This window comes from Hirundo rustica, chromosome 7 (assembly GCF_015227805.2).
Source record: "Hirundo rustica isolate bHirRus1 chromosome 7, bHirRus1.pri.v3, whole genome shotgun sequence".
In the NCBI taxonomy this organism is placed as follows: domain Eukaryota; kingdom Metazoa; phylum Chordata; class Aves; order Passeriformes; family Hirundinidae; genus Hirundo; species Hirundo rustica.
The window spans coordinates 36231634-36253881 of record NC_053456.1 but is presented as its reverse complement, the minus strand read 5'-3'; the positions used below and the strand labels follow the sequence as shown (position 1 = coordinate 36253881).

Here is a 22248-nt window from a genome sequence, read left to right as displayed (position 1 = left end):
GCAGTTTCCTAGAATTTAAAATAATGTGCATTTAGTTACCCTTCTGCATGAGATAACACCATCCAAGGTTGATGCTCATTTGCAATATAAATCCTCAACCTGGAAAACATTTTGGCGCAGTTCTTACATCAGGACTGATAATTATGTTCTTTCCTTCCACTGTAGTCACGCTCGGTTTCTCTCACAAAACACACAACTGAGTGTCTCTCTGGGGGATGAGAAGGCTCTTTGCTCCCTCTGGTTCACCTCCAGAGACAAGATGCAATCCCAAATCTCTGAGGAGCTCTATGTCGCCTTGGAGCCACCTCCAAAGGTGAGGACTTCACAGCCCCTTTAAATATTTGCTCCAATATTTGAACCTCGTGGATTATAACACATTCCTGCATCTCTAATTGGAATTTCTCCTGTCTCAAATGTGTCACAGACTCACTTACGCCACCCTTCCTATCAATTAGCAGTGAGGTACACTAGAATTTGCTTTCCTGTGCTGGGATGAAGTTGTGCATATCCTGCACAACTGAGAGGCTTCACAAACCATAACCAGCACAGCACAGCAGCTGCAGGGCCCCAGGACACTAGGACAACCAAGCTGTTATTCCAGACTGGAACAGCTTCATTCTGCCATCAGCAATGTCTTTTATGCAGTTAACACTGCGCCATCTCAAAAGGAGCTTAACTCATCTGTTACTCATTCAACATCCAGGAAGATCCTAGAAGGGGGTAGGTGTGACCATGGAAGCTTGAATCCCAAAAGATTTGTAGCCAAAGTAAAAATGTTTACTGCTGCTGATATGCCAAAGAAAGAGGAAAGCTTTACCAGTCTGTTAAAGAGACCACAGAAGAACAATGCTTTACGTATTTCATAAAGAATCAAGCCTTTCTTGCATCGAGAGACTTGAGTTACATTTCCTAGTGCTGACACTCGGATTAAGTAGAACCAGCGCTCATTTGAAGCCTGGAGTCGATACAGTAAGACACAGGAGTCTTCGTCTCCAATTCAAAAACTCCAGATGAAGGGACAACACAGACCTGCTCCTAAGCCTTGCTCTCCTCCAGGAGGTAAGCCTGTCTACAAACCCTGCCCAGTGCACAAGCCTACTGTAAACACAGCAAGAAAGCTTCTCTCCCCTGATGCATCCGTAAAAGGACGCGGCTCTGATGGAGGATAAATCTGACATCCGAATCCCCTTCATCCACCTCGACGGGCAGAGACTCGACGCCTTTTACAGTCCTGATGCTTTTAAGAGACGTGACTGAAGTTTCTCCCCTACTGCAAGCAAACCAGTTCAACCCACAACATAAGGGTGATAAGGCCACCAAAAGAAAACAGAGCAAAATCTAATTTATTTTCCCGCCATTGTCAAGGTGAATTGCACGGCAGAAGAAATTAAGGGCCCTTTGTCAGCATCCCAACTTTGTGGAGAAATGCCCCATTTCTTTGACTAAATCCACCTTTTTAACCTCTTTGTTGCAAAGTGTCAGTGGCGGATCAGCGCCGGGCAGAGTGACGAACACACAGAAGCCGGGCGGGAGCTATCGCGACTCCGATCTGGAGCTCACCTACACGTTAACTCCTACTGCTAATTCATCATCCCGCCACGACAGCCCGGCTGATTGGGATCCTGGCAGGACAATACGGGGCCCTGCTGACCACCAAAGCCCAGCCCAGGGGAGGAGGGGCTGACGGGCACGGGATGGAGAAGGCCTGAGATAAGTGCTGGCTGTCAGCGCAAGGACAAAGAAGGGCAGGCCCTGGGGAGAGAAAGGAGATAAAAAAAAAATCTCGACAACTGCTTTATCTGATGAGGGTTATGGCTAATTAATTATAAACTCAATTACCTAACCCTTACTTCAGCAGTCTCTATTCATTAAGAGATAAAACCTGACTGACTGCTAACTTTCCCTTGCACACCCGCACGCACAGCACGCCGACTTTGGGCTTGCACACTTTGCCGCACAATTTCTTAAAAAAGATCTCCAAAAGCCTTCGTCCCTGTCAACTTTGTGCTGGCAGGATGGAAGATTGCTCCTTTCTTTCCCCCCTGCCACCCAACGCACCCTGTGTGGTGCCACGGGAGGGCCAGGCCTCCATGCTGTGCACTGGCATTTAAAAGCAAACCCCCGGCATTAAACAATGGGCATTAGGGACATCAAAGCTTCCTTTCCACACCAACTCCCTGCCTCCCTGGGCTTCTGATCCGCCTCACATTTCCAGCTGAGCTTTTAATTTTGGGTGCTAGAAGTTTGGTGGTGCAGCTCAGCGGTGCCAACTGAACGTTACTCTTTCCAAGTCTGAAGGTAGCCACAAAAATGAGAACGATGAACTCTAAAACCCTTCAGCCAAGTGAAGGCTTGCTAATAACACGAGCTGAATTTTGCATGTAACGTAATAAAAACGTCTGTTTTATCACTGTTCCGATTCCAGCCACGTTCCTGTGGTGCTTGGCCTCTCCTCCAGCTCGAGTTCTTGCCCCCATGCCTCGTGCTTGACACAGGCTCAAACATCCCTGCGGAATCAATCCTGCCTATTAAAAGAAGGCTCCTCTTAATCTCTTTCCAAAGCTGCAGACCTGACTTGCTCCCACCTTTTGAATCCACAGATATTCTCAAATCCATGTTTTGCTTCGGCTGCCCTTTGCTCTGGCTTTTCCATTTCTACAGGATAATGTTCTTTACTCACCTATTTTATAGAGAGGTCTCACCTATATGTGTGTGTGTATATCCATAATTATCCATATTTATATGAAAAAACAAGGTGATGACACTCACATGGTGCCTCACATCAGAACTTTTTAAAGAATAATTTCTTCCACTCTGTAGAACAAGGCTCTGGGTCTGTTTCTCACACTAAGTTCTATTCCAAATCCCTATAAAGTGTATTAATGACACAAGATTTTGGTTCATTTACGGTGTATGGCCTTTTAGGTCACTTTTTCCATAATTTATATGCACTAAATGAAATAAGACAACACAGTCAAATAATCGGCCGGGTGACACACATCAGTTAAGCCCTTCACTGCAAAGACATGATGATGATGATGATTATTATTATTATTATTTATGACTAAAATTTTGGCCTTGATGATTATTATTATTTGGTTTTGGTTATTACCTTATTAAATAGGATTTATTTTGCTAATACTTATGGTTTTGGACTTGAATGATGTGGTCCAATGGTTCACTTCACTCCTGCGATGCTTAGGTGTGGCAGTGCTCTTCCAAAACCTGTTCCAGCATTTGGTTCCCTTCCTCGTTTGCCCTGCTGATACCCAAGGCCTTCCTTATATCCCACCTTGCTCAGCTCCATCTTTTAAGACTTCCCAAAGCAGACAAAAATATGTTGTTATACAAACTTCACAGAGAGACTTTTTCACTCCATAATTTAAAGACTTCAATTTAAATTGTCGTCTCATGAGTTTAAAGCGTATCACAAAGACAAATTCAGCTATAATTAAAGGCTGTCTGCTTTGATGGAGCCTTTCAAAATCTGAAAATAATTCTTAAACACCATAACCCCATGGAGCAGCCAACTCAATTTTGTTTATCTTCTAGGTAACATGACAAATAATAATAAGTACAGTTTTGCACATCACACTGCAAAATCACCCATGTCTGAATCATGCTGTATTGTCTCTCCCCACTTTGACCAGCAATTCTGAAGATACTCCAAAATCACAGAATGTTTTGGGCTGGAAGGGATCTTAAAGATCACCTCCTTCCAACTCCCCTGTTCCATTAACAAAGTTTTAAGATCAATCCCATTCCTTACAGCTCTCACTTAATCCTTCACCCAATAAATGCAATTACAGGTGATTAGTATACCTTGAATAAAAATATAGGTTTCTGTTTGAATTCTGAAGTATTAAGAAGAAGGTCTGCATTAGGTTTATTTGGAATTATTTATCTGAAGTTGGCAAGGTAGCTGACACCTCTGGTCAGCTGCTGGGAAAGGCAGACGCACCCATCCCCTTCCCTTTGTTTCCCATAATTGTAACAATCTCGTGAAATCCCTACAGCAAAGGAATGAGGATCCACCAAGCAACAAAACCCAGAACAAAACCCTCTCATTTGCCTCCAAGCTGCCTTCCACCACACTTCTCCCTCTTTTCTGGGGCTCCAGCTCTTCCCTGTTTTGACACAAGCATGAATCCAGCTGCGTTCTGACTTCCCTCCTCTCCAATACGTACGGAGCAGTTCACTAATCCCTCTTTATCCAGCTTTGCTGGAAATAATGACCATTTTGAGTCTCTTCCCCCATACATATTCATTTTTATGAGGTCCTATAACTTTTTATCTAAAGGAAGATGATTGTACTTTCAACAAATTACAGCTTAAAAGAAAGAAACAGAAACAGTAAAAAAACCCAATGCTGTTTTCCATCAACAATTTCACGCGGCTCCTTAACTTAAAAATATAAACTAGACTTGAAACAATCCCACATTCTGCAACATTGTTCTCTCAACTGCCTTCCCATCACTCCAAGAGGATTAGGGAAAAAAAGGAAGACTCGTCCCATTCATCAATAGAGGAGTTATTCATCCGAAGTTTATTATCTCAGGTAATTTGATCAATACACTTCACCTTTATAGTCCCGTTGTCCTTGTGAGCAAAGCATTTTGCGTTTTATAGTGAGATGGTTATTATGAAGGCTATTCGCAGGGAAATTCTCTGCAGTTAAAAGTTTTTCCAATTAACTACATTTAACATCATTTGAGCCATAAAGTGGCGGTTACATTTCACATCATTGTTGTCGGAGTGTGGCGGTGCTCAGGAGGCAGGCAGAGCACATTTGGCAAATACATCACCCAACGCTTTGGAATGGGAATCAAGGAAATGCTGCCAGCTACTAGCGAAAGACTTTTCCAGTGCAGAGTCAGGAATACACAACAACAAAAAAAGGGCGGATCAGTAGAAACCTTAGAGAAAACCACAGAGATGTGCCTCGGCCCTTGGAATGCTCCTCAGGATCAATCCTTCTCCTTTCATGCGATGTCAGAACTGGAATGGTCTGGATTAGAAAGGACCTTAAGGTTCATCTCATTCCACTTTCCTGCCATGGGCAGGCTGCTCTAAGCCCCATCCAGCCCAGCCTGCCCGTGTTCCCTCCTGAGTTTTCTCATTCCAGAAAATTGTGCTTGTGTAACTGAGCTATGGACTTCAGAGAATCACAGCACATGAGGACAAACTCCCTGATGTCCTCCGGGTCAGGATCGCCAAACCCCACGTCCCTTCGCCACACACCTGAGCTGCTTCCTCCTCACTTCCTAACCCTCAGCATAAGGCGCCACAAAAGACAGGGGGAAAGGCTTCAAAACAGGAGCAAAACACCAAATTCTCACAGGTCAGCTGTTCTAAGGAGAGAAGCCTCTAAAACTTACTTGAAAATAAAAAAATTATTATTCCTTGTGAGATATCCTCAGAACAAACTAGTTCATTAAAGTGGCATCGGCACTTGTAATTGGCCCTTGTTGGCCAATAGAAGGAGACATTTGCAACTTTTCCCAGGAAATTATATTCTAAATCCTTCATAAGGTGGACCTTGTCCTTTTCTGAGGAAACTTGATAGCAGTCTTTAGTATTCACTGGCATAATTAGGACTGCAGTTAATTTCATTAAATTCTCTTGCTGCTAAATGAAGCAGATTATGAGACATCTTTTATTGCAAGGCATGAAATTACAGCCTGTCAGCTGCCAATGGTAGAGTAAAACTAATGAATTACAGGGTAAATAACACCAGAATTAACCAGCCAATTTAACATAGCAGAGAACAAAGTCATTTTTACTTGGAGCCACCACTGCCGGGATCCCTTTCAGCTGAAAGGGAACCAACCTCAAATCTAAATAACCAGGAAAGGCACTTTTCTTGGGCAGCAATGTTAGAAAATCAACACTGCCAAGAAGTTGGGAGAAAAATGGTCGGATGCGTACAGAAAGGCATCGCTAAAATATTTAAATTGTGGTATGTCCAAGTATTTTGTGCTGATGTATTATCCTTTACCCAGCCCAGGAAAAAGGGCAGGGGAGCATTAATTTGTTGCTATTATAACTGGTTTAATGGGGCCAGCTCTTCCCAGGCAGCACGAGACACAATCCCCATTAATGAGGGACAGACACACTGTGGGGAGATAATTAAAGGAAACGGAAAGCAGGTGTAACCAGCCACTTCCATTCTCTACTCCTGTCCATCCAAACCTCTGACCCAGGGCACAGGAGGTGCCTTCTCCCTGCACAGCACCCCAGGCCACCCCTCCCTGCCAGGAGGGAATGCTCTTTGGAGCCTGCAAGGAGGGAAAGGATGGATGCCCCTCTGAGCTCTGACCAGGAGCTCCCACAATTCAAGGACTCTTCCCAAAACACTCCTGAAGCCTGTCAGGCTGTTAGACACAAATGCACACAAATTTTTGGGGCTAACGAGAGAGACCTGCTCTGTGTAGGTTGGTGTCTCACCCCCCCCTCTTTTTTTAAAATTGTCTTAAATTATTTTTCTTTTAGAATTGTATTTAACCCTAGTTGTACAAGGAACAAAGCCCTTCTCTGCACTTAGCTGGAAATCTTGTTACGTGGAAACAGAGGCTGAGGAAAAGGATGGCAAAGTGCTTGTTCCTGCTAAGACAAAGAAGGGCAGTTAAAAAAAGGAGGACTGAGTGCCTGGACAGCAGAAACAGTCCCACAACCCTGGCTATGCTGGTGAAAGCAAATAATAAACCCAAAGGGACATGTAAATAAAGCTTTCATCTCAAATGAATGCTCTCACTTTTCTGCATGTAAGCCAAGGATTGTTTTCCCTACAGCAGTGTCTCCATCTCCAGGGAAGAGAGTAGAGGTATGTGAGATGTCAGCAAAGAAAGGGTGCAGGGAGAGAGAAAGCCCCTGTTATTAAAAGGGCAGATAATTTCCTCATTTTAGCAAACATTTCATACTCATCATCAACCCTACACCAACCAAAAGCATTTTAAAATGATGCTTCTGGTTGCATTTTCAACAGGTTCCTAAGAGACAACACCTCAAGTCACCTTGCCAGCCTTTTAGAGCTTTAAGTTTGACATCAACCAAGTTCGATGGAGAGGCAGGAACACCACAGGAGTGTTCTGACAGGTTTTGTGAAGTTCCATATGTGCCTGCCAGACTGAAAATCCCTGATTTAAGAGAACAGACTGTAGCTGGAATATTCTGTGGAGGATGGAGCAGGAGTCCACCTGCACTGGTAACAGCATAGCACACATTGTTCCTATCCCAGACGAGGCAGGGTGAAAAAAAAATCATGCAATTTATCATTCTAGTGGAAAGAGTTCCAGGGGATGGTATGAGATGAGCTTTAAGGTCCTTTCCAGCCCAAACCATTCTGTGATTCTGTGTTTGACTTCTGTTTTTAACAGAAAAAACTGAGATGCTCACTGACCATCAAAAAAACCCAACCAACCAACCAAAAAAGCCACACACAAAACCCCCATATATATATATATACACACACACACACACATATATATATATATATATATACACACATTTAAAATTCCAAATGCAAATCTACAAACCCTACCTAGACCAACTAAAAGCGAACAAAAAAAAGAATGACACAGCAGAATTTGTGAACACCTTCCACCAGAATGAGTTGCTCCAAGCCTCAGCCATCCTTCACCTGTCTCCGTGCTGGAGTGGGAAAAGGAGAGAGCAAGAACCAAGGGAAGCCAACCAGGCACCTGAACACTGCAGTGTGGTAGGACAGCAAAACTCCTGTGCCACCACTGCTGATGCCAGAGCTCTTTGGGACCAGGACCCCAGCCCCATTCAGAGAGGCTGGAAGAGAAATTACCTACCAAAAAAAAAAGCTTTTTTGGTGAAAGAGCAAACCTGAAACCAAACCTGATTTTAGAAGTTCCAATGCATGCTGTGAGTTCAGGAATGACGTTTCCCAGGCAGCCAGGTTCTCCAAGTACACACATGTATTACACAGGAAAGATTCACTGCTCCCTGGAGCTTCTGTCCAGCATCACCCAGCTCACCAAACCCCTTCTCCAAGCATGTCTGAGAACCGATCTTGTCCTGAAATCATCCCCAGTGCATGCAGTTCCTTCCACACTGCAGCAGGGAGATGTTGCCCCTCCCAAGACTCTCTTTCTTTACTCTCTGTGGTTTCAAATTCCTGTTGTATTTCAGGCAAACGTTTTAAGACCTCCAGAACGACTCTGGACCAACACTGATACCCTGCCTCCAGCAGTGGGAAGCTCAGCACTATGACAGCCTGAATGCATCAGCTCCAGAAATCTACAGACGCAGAGCTCCGGGAGCGATCACCTGGAACCAGCTCCAGAGGTACCCAAATGTCACTTCCAGTCAGGAATCCATCACGGTGCTATCTGCCTGGAGACACCAGCACCTCCAGAACCAGCACCTCTGGAGACTGCTGGGCCACTTTCTCAGAGACGCTCAAGCTTCCTAATGTTATTGAGAGCATCACCTGGTTTTTATTCTCACTTCCCATCTCCTGCAGAGTCTTCCTTCAATGTTTTCCCTCCTCCTCTCACCTGTTTAATACAGATTTTGCTTCTCATAGCAGCCCAACTTTCCATTTGAGCTATCCCTCCAGCTCTGTTTTCCATCCTACTGTCATTCTTTCCCCTCTTCTCTTACCTTCAAAGTCCCTTGTGTTTGTCTGCCTTCACCTGCTGCAGGAAATAGGGAGCTTGGAATCCTTGTGCTGCACAAACAGGTAAAAAACCTCTTGCTTCAAAACACCACATCAACATTAAAAAGTGTCACTTAACTGGAATGAATGATTTAATCTGTATCAGGAATTACTCAGAGCAATCACTATGCTGCAAGATTAAAGCACCAACGACAGTGATCGTGCACCTATTATTTCTCAGCTACAAACACAGCGTTGCCATGAATTCCCAACTCACAGCAACGTTTACTGTGCAAAGTGCAAATTCATAAAACATTCCCAAGTAGTTCCTTGCCTCGTATTAGCCTAAGCAAACACAAAATGTCATTTCTCAGGATGCTGGGCACACTTCAGCACTGGACGGATGCACATCTCTCCTGCCACAGGAGAGAGAAGGGGTTGTGCAGCTCACCTGCCTGACACAGCACAGGAAATCTGAAGGTCTGTATCCTTCAGGAGACCTGGCTCACACAAACAGTCAATATACACATGTGATACCAGACTTTCAGACTCAGACTTGAGTATTTATTTAACATGAAACACACCAACCACATGCAATCTCTGCATTCACTCAGTTTGCATCCTGAAGAAGAGTTTTCACCCAGTTTGCTCAAAGCTCAGCTTTTAGTCAAGGATTTCCAGTGCATCTCTCCCTCCATAGAAAAAGTTGTTTTGTTTTTAATTTGGCCATAAAACAGCCTGTACAATTTTGATTCCTACAGTGATGATACCTGCCGCCTTAAACAATACCTGCTCTTCAATTCTCTCAGTTCCAATGTACTGCTCACTTCAGACAATACAATTTCTAAACATTTCAACCACTTTGGTAATTTTAGTTGATTTTTTTCCTTCCAATACCTCCCACACTTAAGATTTTTTAATTTCCTCACCCCCCTCGGAAATATTCACAGAGAAGAGAGCATCAGATGTTAATCTAACTCCTTGATTTGTAGCAGTTCTGCAGTTCTCTACCCAACCATTTAAATGCTGTCATTCATAATAGGGTGATATACTGTACTATAAACCCTTTCGCAAATGGTACGTCTTGGTATTTTTCTTTTGTGACAAAGACACATATTAGTTATAAAGGGGAAAGAAATGGACTCAGTGCTCAGATCTACCTACATAATCTCACTGCTCAACAGCCTCTCCCCTTCTTTAAAAGAAAATCCACACCCTCTTCCTCAAAGCAAACTGAAATCACTAAGCTTTTATTTTCCCTGGTAGAGAACATTCCACAGTCTGACAGCCCCCTGAGTTCAGCAGCTTTCTCCTACAGTATTAATCCTGAAACTACAGAATCCCAGAGTGGTTTGGATTAGAAGGGACACTAAAGCCCATCCAGTCCCACCCCTGCCGTGGGCAAGGACCCTTTCCACTCTCCCAGGTGGCCCCAAGCCCAACTTGGCCTTGGACACCTCCAGGGATCCAGAGGCACCCACAGTGTGTTTGGGGCCTCATGTCAGATGCTGGCTGTGATTCAGGCACAGGACCCTGACCCTGTCCCCAGGGCTCGTTGGAGAGGTGTCTTGGTGAGGTACCAGAAGCACATAAAAGCAAAAGACCTTCCAAATTCGGGCTAAAGCGGCTGAAGTTTGAGTGGGTGGGTTTTAATCCAGGTTCCATTCCAGTTTGTTTTCCCACACTGCCCTTGTTTTCCTGGTTCTTTTAAACAAGGATGGAGGTACACTTTCCAAGCAGACACATGGCACTGTCCCCAGAGCTGAGCAAAGTTTAGTCCCCTTCCAGCCAGCCCCAACCACGCTCTGGCTTTAGGGCTTGTTTACACCCCCACAGACCAGATCCAACCCACATGACAGATTTTAGCCACACACATTTGGATAAACTCTCAATTAAGATGCAGCAAGGCTGTATCAAAATATTTTACATCTGCTATGTTTGCTTCATGCACTTAGTTGGAAATTCTATCAAAAAAGCAATGGACTTTTCCTGGCAGGTTTTAGTCTGTGTAAAACCACTCTGTCTGTTCCTCACTGGAATAGCTTCTGGTCAGGAAATTAAACCCCAAAGAATGTATTTGTATAATTTTTGTCTTCTCCCTAACAGTAGTAACAAAGTTCATTTCAAGCTTCAGAGCTCTAGGATGTCTGTAAGTGAAATATATCCAGGTCATCGGATCACGACTAATCCCCAATTTATCACCACGTGAAGGATCCTTCACAATGAGCAAAACATTCAAGTTATATGATTTCTCTGCTTTAACTCATGCAAAATAAACAGACTTTATTTGTAAGAACTGCACTTTAATTGTAGAATCCGTGAGTGGTTTGGGTGGGAAAGGAGCTTAAAGACCATACCAATTCCACTCTCCTGCCATGGGTAAGGACATCCTCCACTATCCCAGGGTGCTCCAAGCCCCATCCAACCTGGCCTGGAACACTGCCATGGATGGGGCAGCCACAGCTTCTCTGGGCAACCTCTGCCAATTATTCCCTTTAAATTCAAAATATTTAACTACCAACATCTGGCCTGGCTGCTGAGACTATTCTAAAGATGTGCTGATAATTACTGTAGTCAGAGGACTTTTCAGAATAAAAGCAGGTTTAGAGAAAACAGTATTTAAACCAAAGTGCAAGGACTTCCATACATATTTAAAATATCCAAACCAGTTACAGTCAGAGTACCTGTGTTTCAAACACCCTCTGTTCTCCCCCAAACAATATTCCTTTTTCATGCCATTTATTTAATTTGCCATTGTTAGCTATACTCTGGGAAAATATTTCCTCACATGTTATACACTGAGTGCCAACACTTTAAAATAAAACAGCAAACACAAACCTACAAAATAAAACAGGAAGCGAGAGATGCTGGGCCAACACCCTCGATCCAGATTCACACACGATTACCACACAATTAAATCGGAGCAGAAGAACGATGAAAATATTCAGAATGCCCAAAGTTTGCTTTGTTCGAAAAATTAGGCTAAAGGGCTTTAACTGCGTGCTGTTCAGTTTACTCTTTTGATTGCTTTACCACTATGTAAATCAATTTGTTAATGTTCCTTACAAAATGCATGAGCCAGTTATACTGACAAACACACAAAGCTCATTCGTAATTAGCAGTTAATTAGTACGAAGGAACAGATGCTGTTAGAGTTTCAGCAGGCGAACAGGTTCTGTAAACAATGCTTATAAATCTAAATGAATTTATTAACCACAATGCAACTGTCAACGTTTTGCTGGCAACCATACAAATATGGTGGAATCCCCAAAACATCTTTACAATGTATTAATAATCATTGTGTCAACCCAAGTCTATCAGGCAGCCTCACTTGCTAAGTGTCATAAGCTTGCTACTTAATCTTCTTGTGTCAGTTCTCAGGACTAATTCCTTATGCCCTGGGAGGAAGAGCTGCAGCCACCAAAGCCAGCCCAGATGTGCACGGATTCACCTCCGACGCAGGACGGCTCCTCGGAACAAAGGCTTTTTCCCACTGGCTCCTGGAGCCAGCCCATCATGCTGGATGGTACCTGGCCCTGTGGATGGTGACCCTGTTCGTCTGGGGTTTTGGTCTGGGTGATCCTTGAAGGTCCCTTCTAACCTAACCCAACCCAACCCATTCTGATTCCAGATCTCATCCACTGAAAATAAGTAAAGGCCAACTCTTTCTGCTCTCCTGGCTAATTTGGAGATGTCCCCCCCTGCAGTGCTACACAAAGGATTGCAGGGAGTTTTGGGAGCTCAGAAGGGGTTTTGTTTGCTATCAGGAGAAGTTCTTCCCCCAGAGGGTGCTGGGCACTGCCCAGGCTCCCCAGGGAACGGGCACAGCCCTGAAGCTGCCAGAGCTCCAGGAGTGTTTAACGAGGCTCTCAGGGATGCACAGGGTGGGGTTGTTTGGGTGTCTGGGCAGGGCCAGGGGCTGGATCGACGAGCTCAGGACCCTTCCAGCTCAGGATGCTCTGATTCTGTGTTTATAAACTCATGCACTCAGCCACCGACTGATGCCATTGTTCAGTGGGGGTTTTTTGATTACCTGGGTAGATGAAGATGGCTCAAATAAAGAGATTGCATCTTGTAAAGTGTTTTCTAGATGCAACTACTGAAACGCCACCTCAAGTCAGGGGTTTGGCCAGGGGCCAGCTCGGACCCTTAGGGCAACAGTGAAGATCCCTCAGTGCCCTCACTGCTGTCACTCTGTGTGTCACACTGACATGCCACCCTGATATATGACATCATTTCAGCACTGGAAAATTCCAATAAATTTTTTAAAGTCATATTATGGCTTTTTTTATCGATGTTCTCTTTTACCCCTCCATTGCTTTCGCTCATCCCCTCCTCCTCTCCACCGAAGCATTCTGACACCTCTTTCCTATGTTCTGTCCTATGGATACCCCAGGATTTGCAAAATCCAGTACACAGAACAGGATGAGAACATCCCAAATGTATTAAATCCTCCACAGTCTTACCAGAGAAACTGTTGGCTTGCTTCCTGTACGCTCCAGCCCTACTCATGCATTGGTACTGGACCCAAAATCCTGGAATCTGGGGGAGCCTGTTCTCTGCTGGAATCCAGCACCAGGCATAAGAGGAAGATGTTCGTGGTAGAGCCTCAGAAAAACGCAAATACACTCTCCCTTCTCTTACAAATACTGGAAAACAGATCCTTGACTGGTTTATGCTAAAGAGCAGCACCTGATCCTTTATACAATAGGGATTTTTCCCCCTTTTTTAAAAAAAAAAAAAGGTATTTTAGATAAGAGAAGCTCTTTCCCTACTATTTCTGCAGAGGCTGATAATATCCTGGCACTCTCCTCCTGCCTGCTTCCTATTCTCCTTCCACAGTCTCTCCCAAGGATGCTTAACCTGATCAACCCTCCATTCCAAACAAAAGCTGGAATGTCTCCTCTTGAATCTTAAGGATGAGCAAGAGCTACAAGCACACCTGATGTGTCAGCTAGGAAATCATCAGCTGCTACTCAAACCCACACGTTTGAACCTGTCTCTTCCATCAGAGCATTGCATTTGGATAGGGTTCCAAATAAATGAATGAATAAATAAGGAGGATGGAGCTAAACACTCCTTACTGGTAGCCATAAGCCATCTATGACCCCTTATAGCATTAACATGTAAAACATTTAGAAAACACGTCTATAAAACATTTAGGAAACATGAAATTTCCCTCTGTTTTTAAAGCCGGTGATCTGGCTACTTTCCATCATTGCTCTGCAAGGCACTATTCTCCTTTGCTCACTTTGAAGGCTGGGTCACACAAATAAATGGAATCTTATGTTTGAAATTGTGTGCCCCCTGCCCAAATGAACACTAATAAACATTTAAATACACCCACAGCTCCAGCCCACGGCCACGGGAAGTCCAAAAAAGGGGTGAAAAGTTAATTTCTCTGAAAAGCTTACTGATAATATTTCATTTATGGATCCTTAAGTAAAGCTGTACAGGGCTCACCTTGGGCTAAGAATGCTTGGGACTACCACTGAAGGACAGTCCTGAGTATTTAAAGTATTTAGAGATAAAATAATGACATTTTGTAAGATGTGAAACAGAAAACTCTTATTTTAGAGATTCTGAAAAATTAGGAGACTAAATAAAAGCAGCATGTTAGACGTTCAGTCTTGATAAGCCAAAGGCCCAGCTCCTTCCTGCAACCCTCAGACATCCCAGGAAGGGCAACCATTAGACTCCAGAAATCAGGAGGAAGCAAATGGGAGGATCCAGTGGGACAAACAGAGGTATGCATGAGGAAAGATAGGAATTGTCTCAGAGAGGCTGAGGCTGGTGCCCAGGTCTGCCTGCTGTGGCCAAGGGGCAGAGGGGCCATGCCCTTGGACTAGAAACCAGATCCTTGGGCAAAGGAAGGGTTTAACACCCAGAGCTCCTAGCTCCAGCTGTCCAAGAGAGCTTTTTACTGCTATTTTATCCCAGATTCTAAGGACTACAGCTTTTCTTTGGATGGTATCTGAAACTCATCAACTGGAAAAACCCGCAAACCTGGCTTTCACAGTCAAATTAAACATTATTCCAGGCAGGTACATAGAGCCAAAGCCATTCTTCTGATGTAAGGGCACATTTGATCTAATTGGAAAAAATATTTCAAGTGCACTGGGAATAGTCACTGTTAACTGAATGCAACAACGAAAAAGGAAAAAAGAGCATGCAGACCCCAGGGAATTACCAAATCAATTAACAACTAATTCAGGAACTAATTTCTGTATTGCCTCTTAGCACAAAACTGTATCTTTAATTTCTCCTGCAATAAGCATCACCATGATAGTCCTAACACACTCTGACGCTTTAAATGAGTTTACAAGTATCTCTTTTTGATTGGCTATATAACATTATTTCTTCACAGTTCAGTGCAACCATAGCCAAGTGCTCTGAAATATTTAATTATACTGGTAGCGACCAGTTAACAATTTACAGAACCACAGTGAGTACAAAACATTTTATAACTGGTAATCAGCTAATTAAAAAAAAAAAAAAAGCCAGCAAAATGTATATGTTCTGATTATAAACAATTGTGGAGGAATTACACAGAAGATTTCAGCACTGAGAGTATTTGGCTCAAAACCATACCCTGGTGTTTGTACAAGCTGATCTAGAGACTGATTACTGTGATTAGACAGACGTGTGACAGAGGAAATTACACCTCATGCTGGAGATAAATAAATCAAACCATGTCATCTGCCAGCTCCTTGTAAATCATGTCAGTTCTGACTTTGGCAAAGCTGGTCCTTGGAGACACCCAATGCTGGCAGTCTACAAACCTACCTGGGCACCAGGAGGGAAAAGCACAAAGTAGGAGGAGTTTGGGAGAATGCTCCTTCCAGGTCCTGAGGGGAGCCTCAGAGAAAGATGGAGAGAGACTTTTCACAAGGGCCTGGAGTGCCAGGAAAAGGGAGACTGCATTCAAATTGACAGAGGGCAGGGTTGGATGGGAAACTGAGAAGAAATTGCTCCCTGTGAGGGTGGGCAGGCCCTGGCACAGGGTGCCCAGAGAAGCTGTGGCTGCCCCTGGATCCCTGGAAGTGTCCAAGGCCAGGCTGGACAGGGCTTGGAGCAACCTAGGACAGTGGCAGGTGTCCCTGCCCGTGGCAGGGGTGGCACTGGATGGGCTTTAAGGTCCTCCTAATCCAAACCATTCTGGGATTCTGATTTGGAGCAGAAGCAGCAGCACACGTGGCTGGGTCTGTGTGTCAGTGAAAAGGGGTTCAGTGCAGGAACACACAGCTGGAAGGAAGGAAGGCAAAGCCTGGGCTCTATGCGCCCTCCACATGCTTGCTGCCATGCTCCTTCTGAAATGTTTTTGGCCCTTACCTGGATTAGCCACTTCTATTTCAAAACACAACCTGATGTTGAACCCAGACAGAAGAGGGAAGCCATCAGATAAGCCCTGGCACTGCCGGCTGTAGCATCATCTGTCTGTTGTGCTCCTCTAGATCGTTTTTTTCACCCTGTCAAGTCAGATGAATTAAAGCAGGAAGAGCTGCTAAGATCATTGCTTATTTGTTCTCTCTTCTGGTAAACTCCAAGTAAACATCTGCAGCCAGGAAAGCTGCTGCAAGGAGCATTTACTGCTTGTGAGCACGGCAAGTCTGGGATGTGACACTTGCCCGGAGCAGCGCGGTGCTCTTGTGGAGTGAGGATGACTAAGGACATCACTTTGACTGACCAGATGTGGCAGATGATCCCTCTTCAAAACCTATTTCCAAGACACTGCCGTGCCTGCTGAAATCTCCAGCAGCTGGACAGACAGCTGCAGGTATTTTAAGGGAAAACAGGTTTCAGGTAGGATGATCTCACTGCTTCAATGGAAGGACCAAGATAAGAGAGTGTTGTGTGTCCATTCCATGCAGGATTTGTGTAACTGGTGCTTAAACATCCCAACTGGGGCTAAAAAGGAACAAAAATGATGTTAGGAAGTAGGAAATCACCAGTGAAGCAGAGGAGGTAGAAAATCACTACTGAAACAGAGGCAACACTGACCTACACCTATAGGGAGCTGAGGAGAAGTGACAGGTTTTTTCTGCCAAGTTTGACATCTGATGAGAGCATCTTCAAAGTTACCTTTGCTGAGTTAAATGACTTTTTTATAAAATTCAGACGTATGTTGGGAAGTGCCAGTTTTGTTTATGCCCATCTTAAGGAAAAACTGCAGCTTGTGCACTCAGGAATCAAACTCTTCTTCGTGAATAGCAAATCAGTGATGCCACCCCCGTGTCCTGACATAAAAAAAAAAATATTTGCCATTTTTAGGTCAAAGTAAAGTAAGAGGGAAAAAAAAGAAAAAAAAAAGACAAAATGCCTAATTTCATTAAGATTACTTTAATGTACTTAAATATGCCAAGCTGGCAGGCAAAGAAGGTCATTTGAAATATCACCTAAAAGTAAAGCCTGAATAAGATATTCCACTTTCTCCATTAATCCAGCCATTTGCAAACTGAGGGAAGGGAATGGATTCTGAAGTTCACCTTTGCAAGTCATGGATGGCAAATTTTTCACTGTGTCATCAATACAGCACTAACCATTAGAACATTTATTTCTAATCCAGGCTTCAAGTTTGTCATCCCTAAATGATGCAGCAATTTGGGCGCACAAGAGGTAACAGCATCTCCCAGGGTAAGCCAAGGGTGGAGACAACGTGTCAAACACTGATTTTGGCAAAACAACAGTCAAGGTTACATAGCTGGAGTATGTAACGATGTGAGCATCTGTGATTAAGTGCAAAGGGCAGAGAGAAGAAGGGCTGGGAGCAGAAAGTCAAGGCCAGCTCTTACGTATTTATTTACACTCCAGTCTGGGGGGGATGGGGGCAGGACAGAGGAAAAAAATAATAAAAATTAAAAAAAAAAAAAAAAAATTGAAATAAAAAAAAAAGAAAGAGCACACAGCTGCCATCCCAAAAACAGACCTCCCATCTGCCACCCACGATTTGCATGTCACCTTCTCCAGGCTCATTTGTACTTCATTAACTGCCATTGACTTAACAAGATTTATGCAAATGACACCATAGGAGCTCGCTAACTCCCACTGCAATCAAGTGATTATGTATGTACAATTCTCCACAGCAATGAAAAATTAATACATGACAAGCCCCCTCACCGCTGAGCTGAGCTTCTTGCTTTTATTTTTCTTGTTGTGTGTGTTTTTTTTTTTTTTTAATTTGAATATGCCCTACTGATAAAGATTTCCCAAACCCACCAAAACCGAAGTAATTTTCCCAAAATGCTACAAAACCTCCCATCCTAGAAAGTCAATTCCCCAAAACTGTGCAGCCCAGCACGTGCTTCAAAATATTCTTCGAAATATTCACTCAGGCTACCAGGACCAAGACTTTCTTTCCACAATAAATGGGTTTGGAGGGAGGATTCTCCAACCAGAACAAGCCATTCGCTTTAAAAGTATTATCAGCAATTCTACAGAAAATAGCCTAAATATTCTTAGTTTAGGCACCTCCTTCTCAGAAGTACAAAAACTTTTATGGGTGGTAACTTGAAGCCAATATTGCTCAAGACTTTTTCTGACTCTTTGATTTGCACAACATTTTTAAATAGCACTACAAGTGAATTTTTGTATAATTTTCTTTCAATTCTGGCATTCCCAGTTGTGAGCAGCTGCTGAAAGTCCAGGATTTAAGACGTGCTGGTATGGCTGCATGTACAATGTATTGGAACCTCCCCAGGAAATCTGCCTCCTCACAAATCCACTCACTTTAGGAGTATTTTGGCAGAAAAGAGCAGCCACCCTTTAAGAACAAGCCTGGTTTTCATTGCCTACATTTTGGGTTTCTGCTGGGAGCAGGAAGAGTCATCAGGACAGTTTTACATGGCTTAGCCCAATAAAACCGAATTTAGCGCTGCAGTGAAAAATCAACTTTACCATGTAGAAAGGACACAGAGAATAAGAACATTAACTCTTTTTGACCAGGCTGCTCTCAGCTAAGGATAAAGCCCTGAAGGAATGAGGCGTTTCCTTGGAAGGAAATGGGCTATTCACAATTTTACCTTGTTCATGGAACCCTGGCACGGTTTGGGTTGGAACAGACCTCACAGTTCATCTCACTCCAACACCCTAGCCCAGGCTGCTGAAGGCACCATCCAAACTCTCAGGGATTTCACTTAAACTCATGGGGATTCAGGCACCAAGAAGAACAGGAATGCAGGAGCAGGTTGCAACTCTTGGCTTCTTTTGACCAAAACCCACTGGCAGCTGTGCAGGTCCATACCTGGCTCCCAGAATGATCAGCAACTCTTTCAAAGTGCTGGGAAAGATTCCATGTTTCCCTCAAAACCAGAACATCTCCAGCCTCCAAGGAACTTGTTTTGGCTGGAGGTTTTATCATTTGTTCGTGGGGTGTTGTTGGGCTTGGTTTTGCTGTTTGTTTGGGGTTTTTTTTTTTGGTGGAGCCTTTTTGTTGTTGCTGTTTAGTTTTATCCTCCCACAGCAATCACAGGGAATGATGCAGCCTGAAACCAGATTTCTCTTTTTATTCTCATTTATCCCAAGAACAGGAGACAGAAAAAAGAAACAGCTTCAAGTTGCACCAGGGAAGATTCAGGCTGGTTATTAGGAAAAATTTCTTCACAGAAAGGGTGGTCAGGCACCGGCAAAGCTGCCCAGGACAGTGGTGGAGTCCCCACCCTTGGAGGTATTTAAAATCCATGAGGATGTGGTGCCTGGGGACATGGGTTACTGGTGGCCTTGGCAGTGCTCGTTTAAACACTGCACTTGGTGATCTTAGAGGGCTTTCCCAAATTTAATGACTCCGCGACTCCATTTGCCTCAGAAAACATCATGATGGAAGGGGTTTCTCATCTTAAGAGGAACAGCAGCACAAAGAGTTTTAGGCCAAGAAATTCCCTTCCACGTCCCTCTGTCTTATTCCCAGCTAAGGCATGAAATAAAAGACACCAGCTTTCCTAGCAGGAATTTCTGCTGCCTCAGAGACAGCTCCAAGGGCTTGGCACCTGTCGAGCCCCCCGAGAACGTGGCTGTACCAGCAGCTGAACCTGGAGCCACCTCCACTGAGCAGAGCTCCAAAACACCTCCTCCTGACATCTGAATGTGATGTGAAATCCCACTGGGAACAGCTGCCCCACAGCACTGCAAAAACCTCTCAAGTTCCCATCCCCAAAGCCCGAAGAATGGGATGGATCTGCTGAGGATGCACATCAAGGATCTAGGGGTAACGGCTTGCAGGTGACAAAATGAAATTACCATAATTGGGATTAGGAACAAGAAGGACACGTTCCCACAAGATTGGTCAGATTTGGTACACAAGCAGGGCTGCAAGGAGAATTTTCCATGCAGAAATTCCAGATATTGTAAGGGATGTTCCTTTACAACACGCTGTGGGCACAATCACACTTACAATGTTTGTCTTACAATACTCTTCCGACGAGTGTACTTTTAATTAAATGAATTCCATACAACAGCATTTTAGGAAAGAACAGTACGGATGCCTGGAATAAACATTGGCACATCTATTCCTCAGCTTTACATTCGCAGCTGCACTTCTGTTTAATTAGCATTACCCAAAAGGATTGCAGCCAGTCTGACCCATCCTGTACCGTACAAAAGCTGTAGGAAAATAAAATTGTAGCTTGTTTTAAATGCCTGGAATCTCCTCCCCTCAATGCAGAGCCAAATACTGAGCTTCTCTGCTTTCAAACGGCTCTTCTGGATTGCCGCGTGCTTGATTAAAATTTGCCTACTAGAGATTCACACCCGACAGCATTTTTGCTGCCTGATGGTCCCAAAAGGTCTTTTAGAATAACTTTAGGAAGAAAAATCACAGCTAATGGTTAAGGGTACAAAATCAACTCCTCCTTGCATCCGGAAACAGAGGAAAAACATGGAACATCCCAAAATATGTAAATCCACACAGGACATCGAGGGCTACCTGGCAGGATAAGGCATGGACTGAGGGAAGATTAGGAGAGGCAAGCAAGCCTCTGGAGGGCAGGAAAGGCACCGAAACAACTGGCAAGAAATGTGTGGGAAGAAAAATAAGTGGAAAAGAAAGGGAGCTTATCTCTAGCAAGGCCACTCTCACACATGAGTAAACAGTCGCAAACACTGACACAGAAACTGTGTGAGAAGCATTCCATGGGAACGTGGAGATCTCAACAACACGGATTCAGTGCCATTTCATTTGAGAAAGTAAATCATCTCGTTCCCCAAACGCTTCCCATCCAACGCTGGCACTGCTTTTGCCTTTCAAAGGAGTGCTCCCAGCTACAATTCAGCGTCGAGTTTCCAGGCTAATGAAAGTGCATCTAGGCTAGTAAAAACAGACCAAAACAAATCCTCGGCTTCAAGTCCTGTTGTGTAATGAGAAAGTTTAATTAAGGCCACACATTACAGCTGTAAACGTTCTCTTATATAATAAGGTCTAAATGAAACTGAACCTAATCAAAGTTACAATCCCTTCATTAGCAAATTACAAACAAGAGCGCGCAGCTGACACACCGGCCATGATTATCACAACTAATTGCCTCGTTGTTACGGAGCAGCCTGAAACTGCGTTCAGATGTCCGTCTGTGGTAGCAAATTAGGGCCACATCAGGCTATTCCTGCGATCACAAGGGGCTCTTGTCGAGCGATCTGATTTACCCTGCGCCTGGCAGCACTCGGCCCAATCAAAGCCCCCTCTACAAAGGCAGCTTTGAAGCCAGCACAGCCTAGAAACCCGCTCCATATGCAGGCCGGCAGACTGCACTTCATTAGGCCTGTTGTCACATTTTCCCTCTTCTTATTCTAATGATCCTATTTTAATACACATAGGAACCTCTCCTAATTGATGTCAAGTGAGTGACTTCCACATTCATCACCGGCGCACATCAAACGCTGCTCGGGCGCGCTGGCCCCGCCGCAGCCTCGCCGCGGACCCGAGGTGTGTCTCCCAACTATGGAAAGCAGGGAAGAAAAAAACACAACTATTTCGGCATTACCTGTTTAATTGGGATTGCGCGGCCGCTTCCAATGCTGTCTGTTCTGCTCTCCAGGACCTTCTTCTCTTTGTCTGGGTCACTCCCTTTCCGAGACTGCAGAGTGAAAAGAAAAGTTTGTGCTCCATTAAATGCACACAGAGGATGCTTTTATTTGCCTTTTTTTTTTTTTTTTTTTTTTTTTTCGGGGCAATTAAAAAATAATTTGGCAGGTAAATATAGGCTCCAAATTGGATCTACACAACCATCCTAAAATCTGAATCGATTTCCCATCCACCACCCAAAAATTTCAACCATCCACTAGTCTGAAACTCATTTGGATTTAAAGAGTTACAGCTTCACTGTCTGAAGACCCACAACATCAGAGGACACGTTTCTGAAGTTTCCAACAGTAGCTCCAAGGGGAAGGAAGGTGCCATCTCCTCATTAAAAAAACTGAATATATCCATGCATACATTTAATTCACACCTGTGTGGTTCTAAGAAATGTCAGCAACTATTTAGAAATACAATTTTATAATGATGGGTTTGACCATATGGACTTTTTTTTTTCTGCTTTGGATGGTTAGAAAGTTGGAACTGCAAAAAAAGCCGGTGACTGGAAAAAAGTTATCTGAACACAACGTGGAAAAATCAGCACGGGGAGAATTTTACCAAT

General features: G+C 43.9%; 1 protein-coding gene across 9 annotated transcripts in view; it reads right to left on the bottom strand.

Annotated features, from left to right (window-relative positions):
- The window catches only part of AGAP1 (ArfGAP with GTPase domain, ankyrin repeat and PH domain 1), a 305411-nt gene that overhangs the window by 136253 nt on the left and 146910 nt on the right, over positions 1–22248 (bottom strand). For all 9 annotated transcript variants that reach the window (XM_040068863.2, XM_040068857.2, XM_040068859.2 and 6 more), the window contains one exon: positions 21595–21687. In XM_040068863.2, the coding sequence (XP_039924797.1) occupies positions 21595–21687 (93 nt within the window). The remainder of the gene's footprint in view (positions 1–21594; positions 21688–22248) is intronic.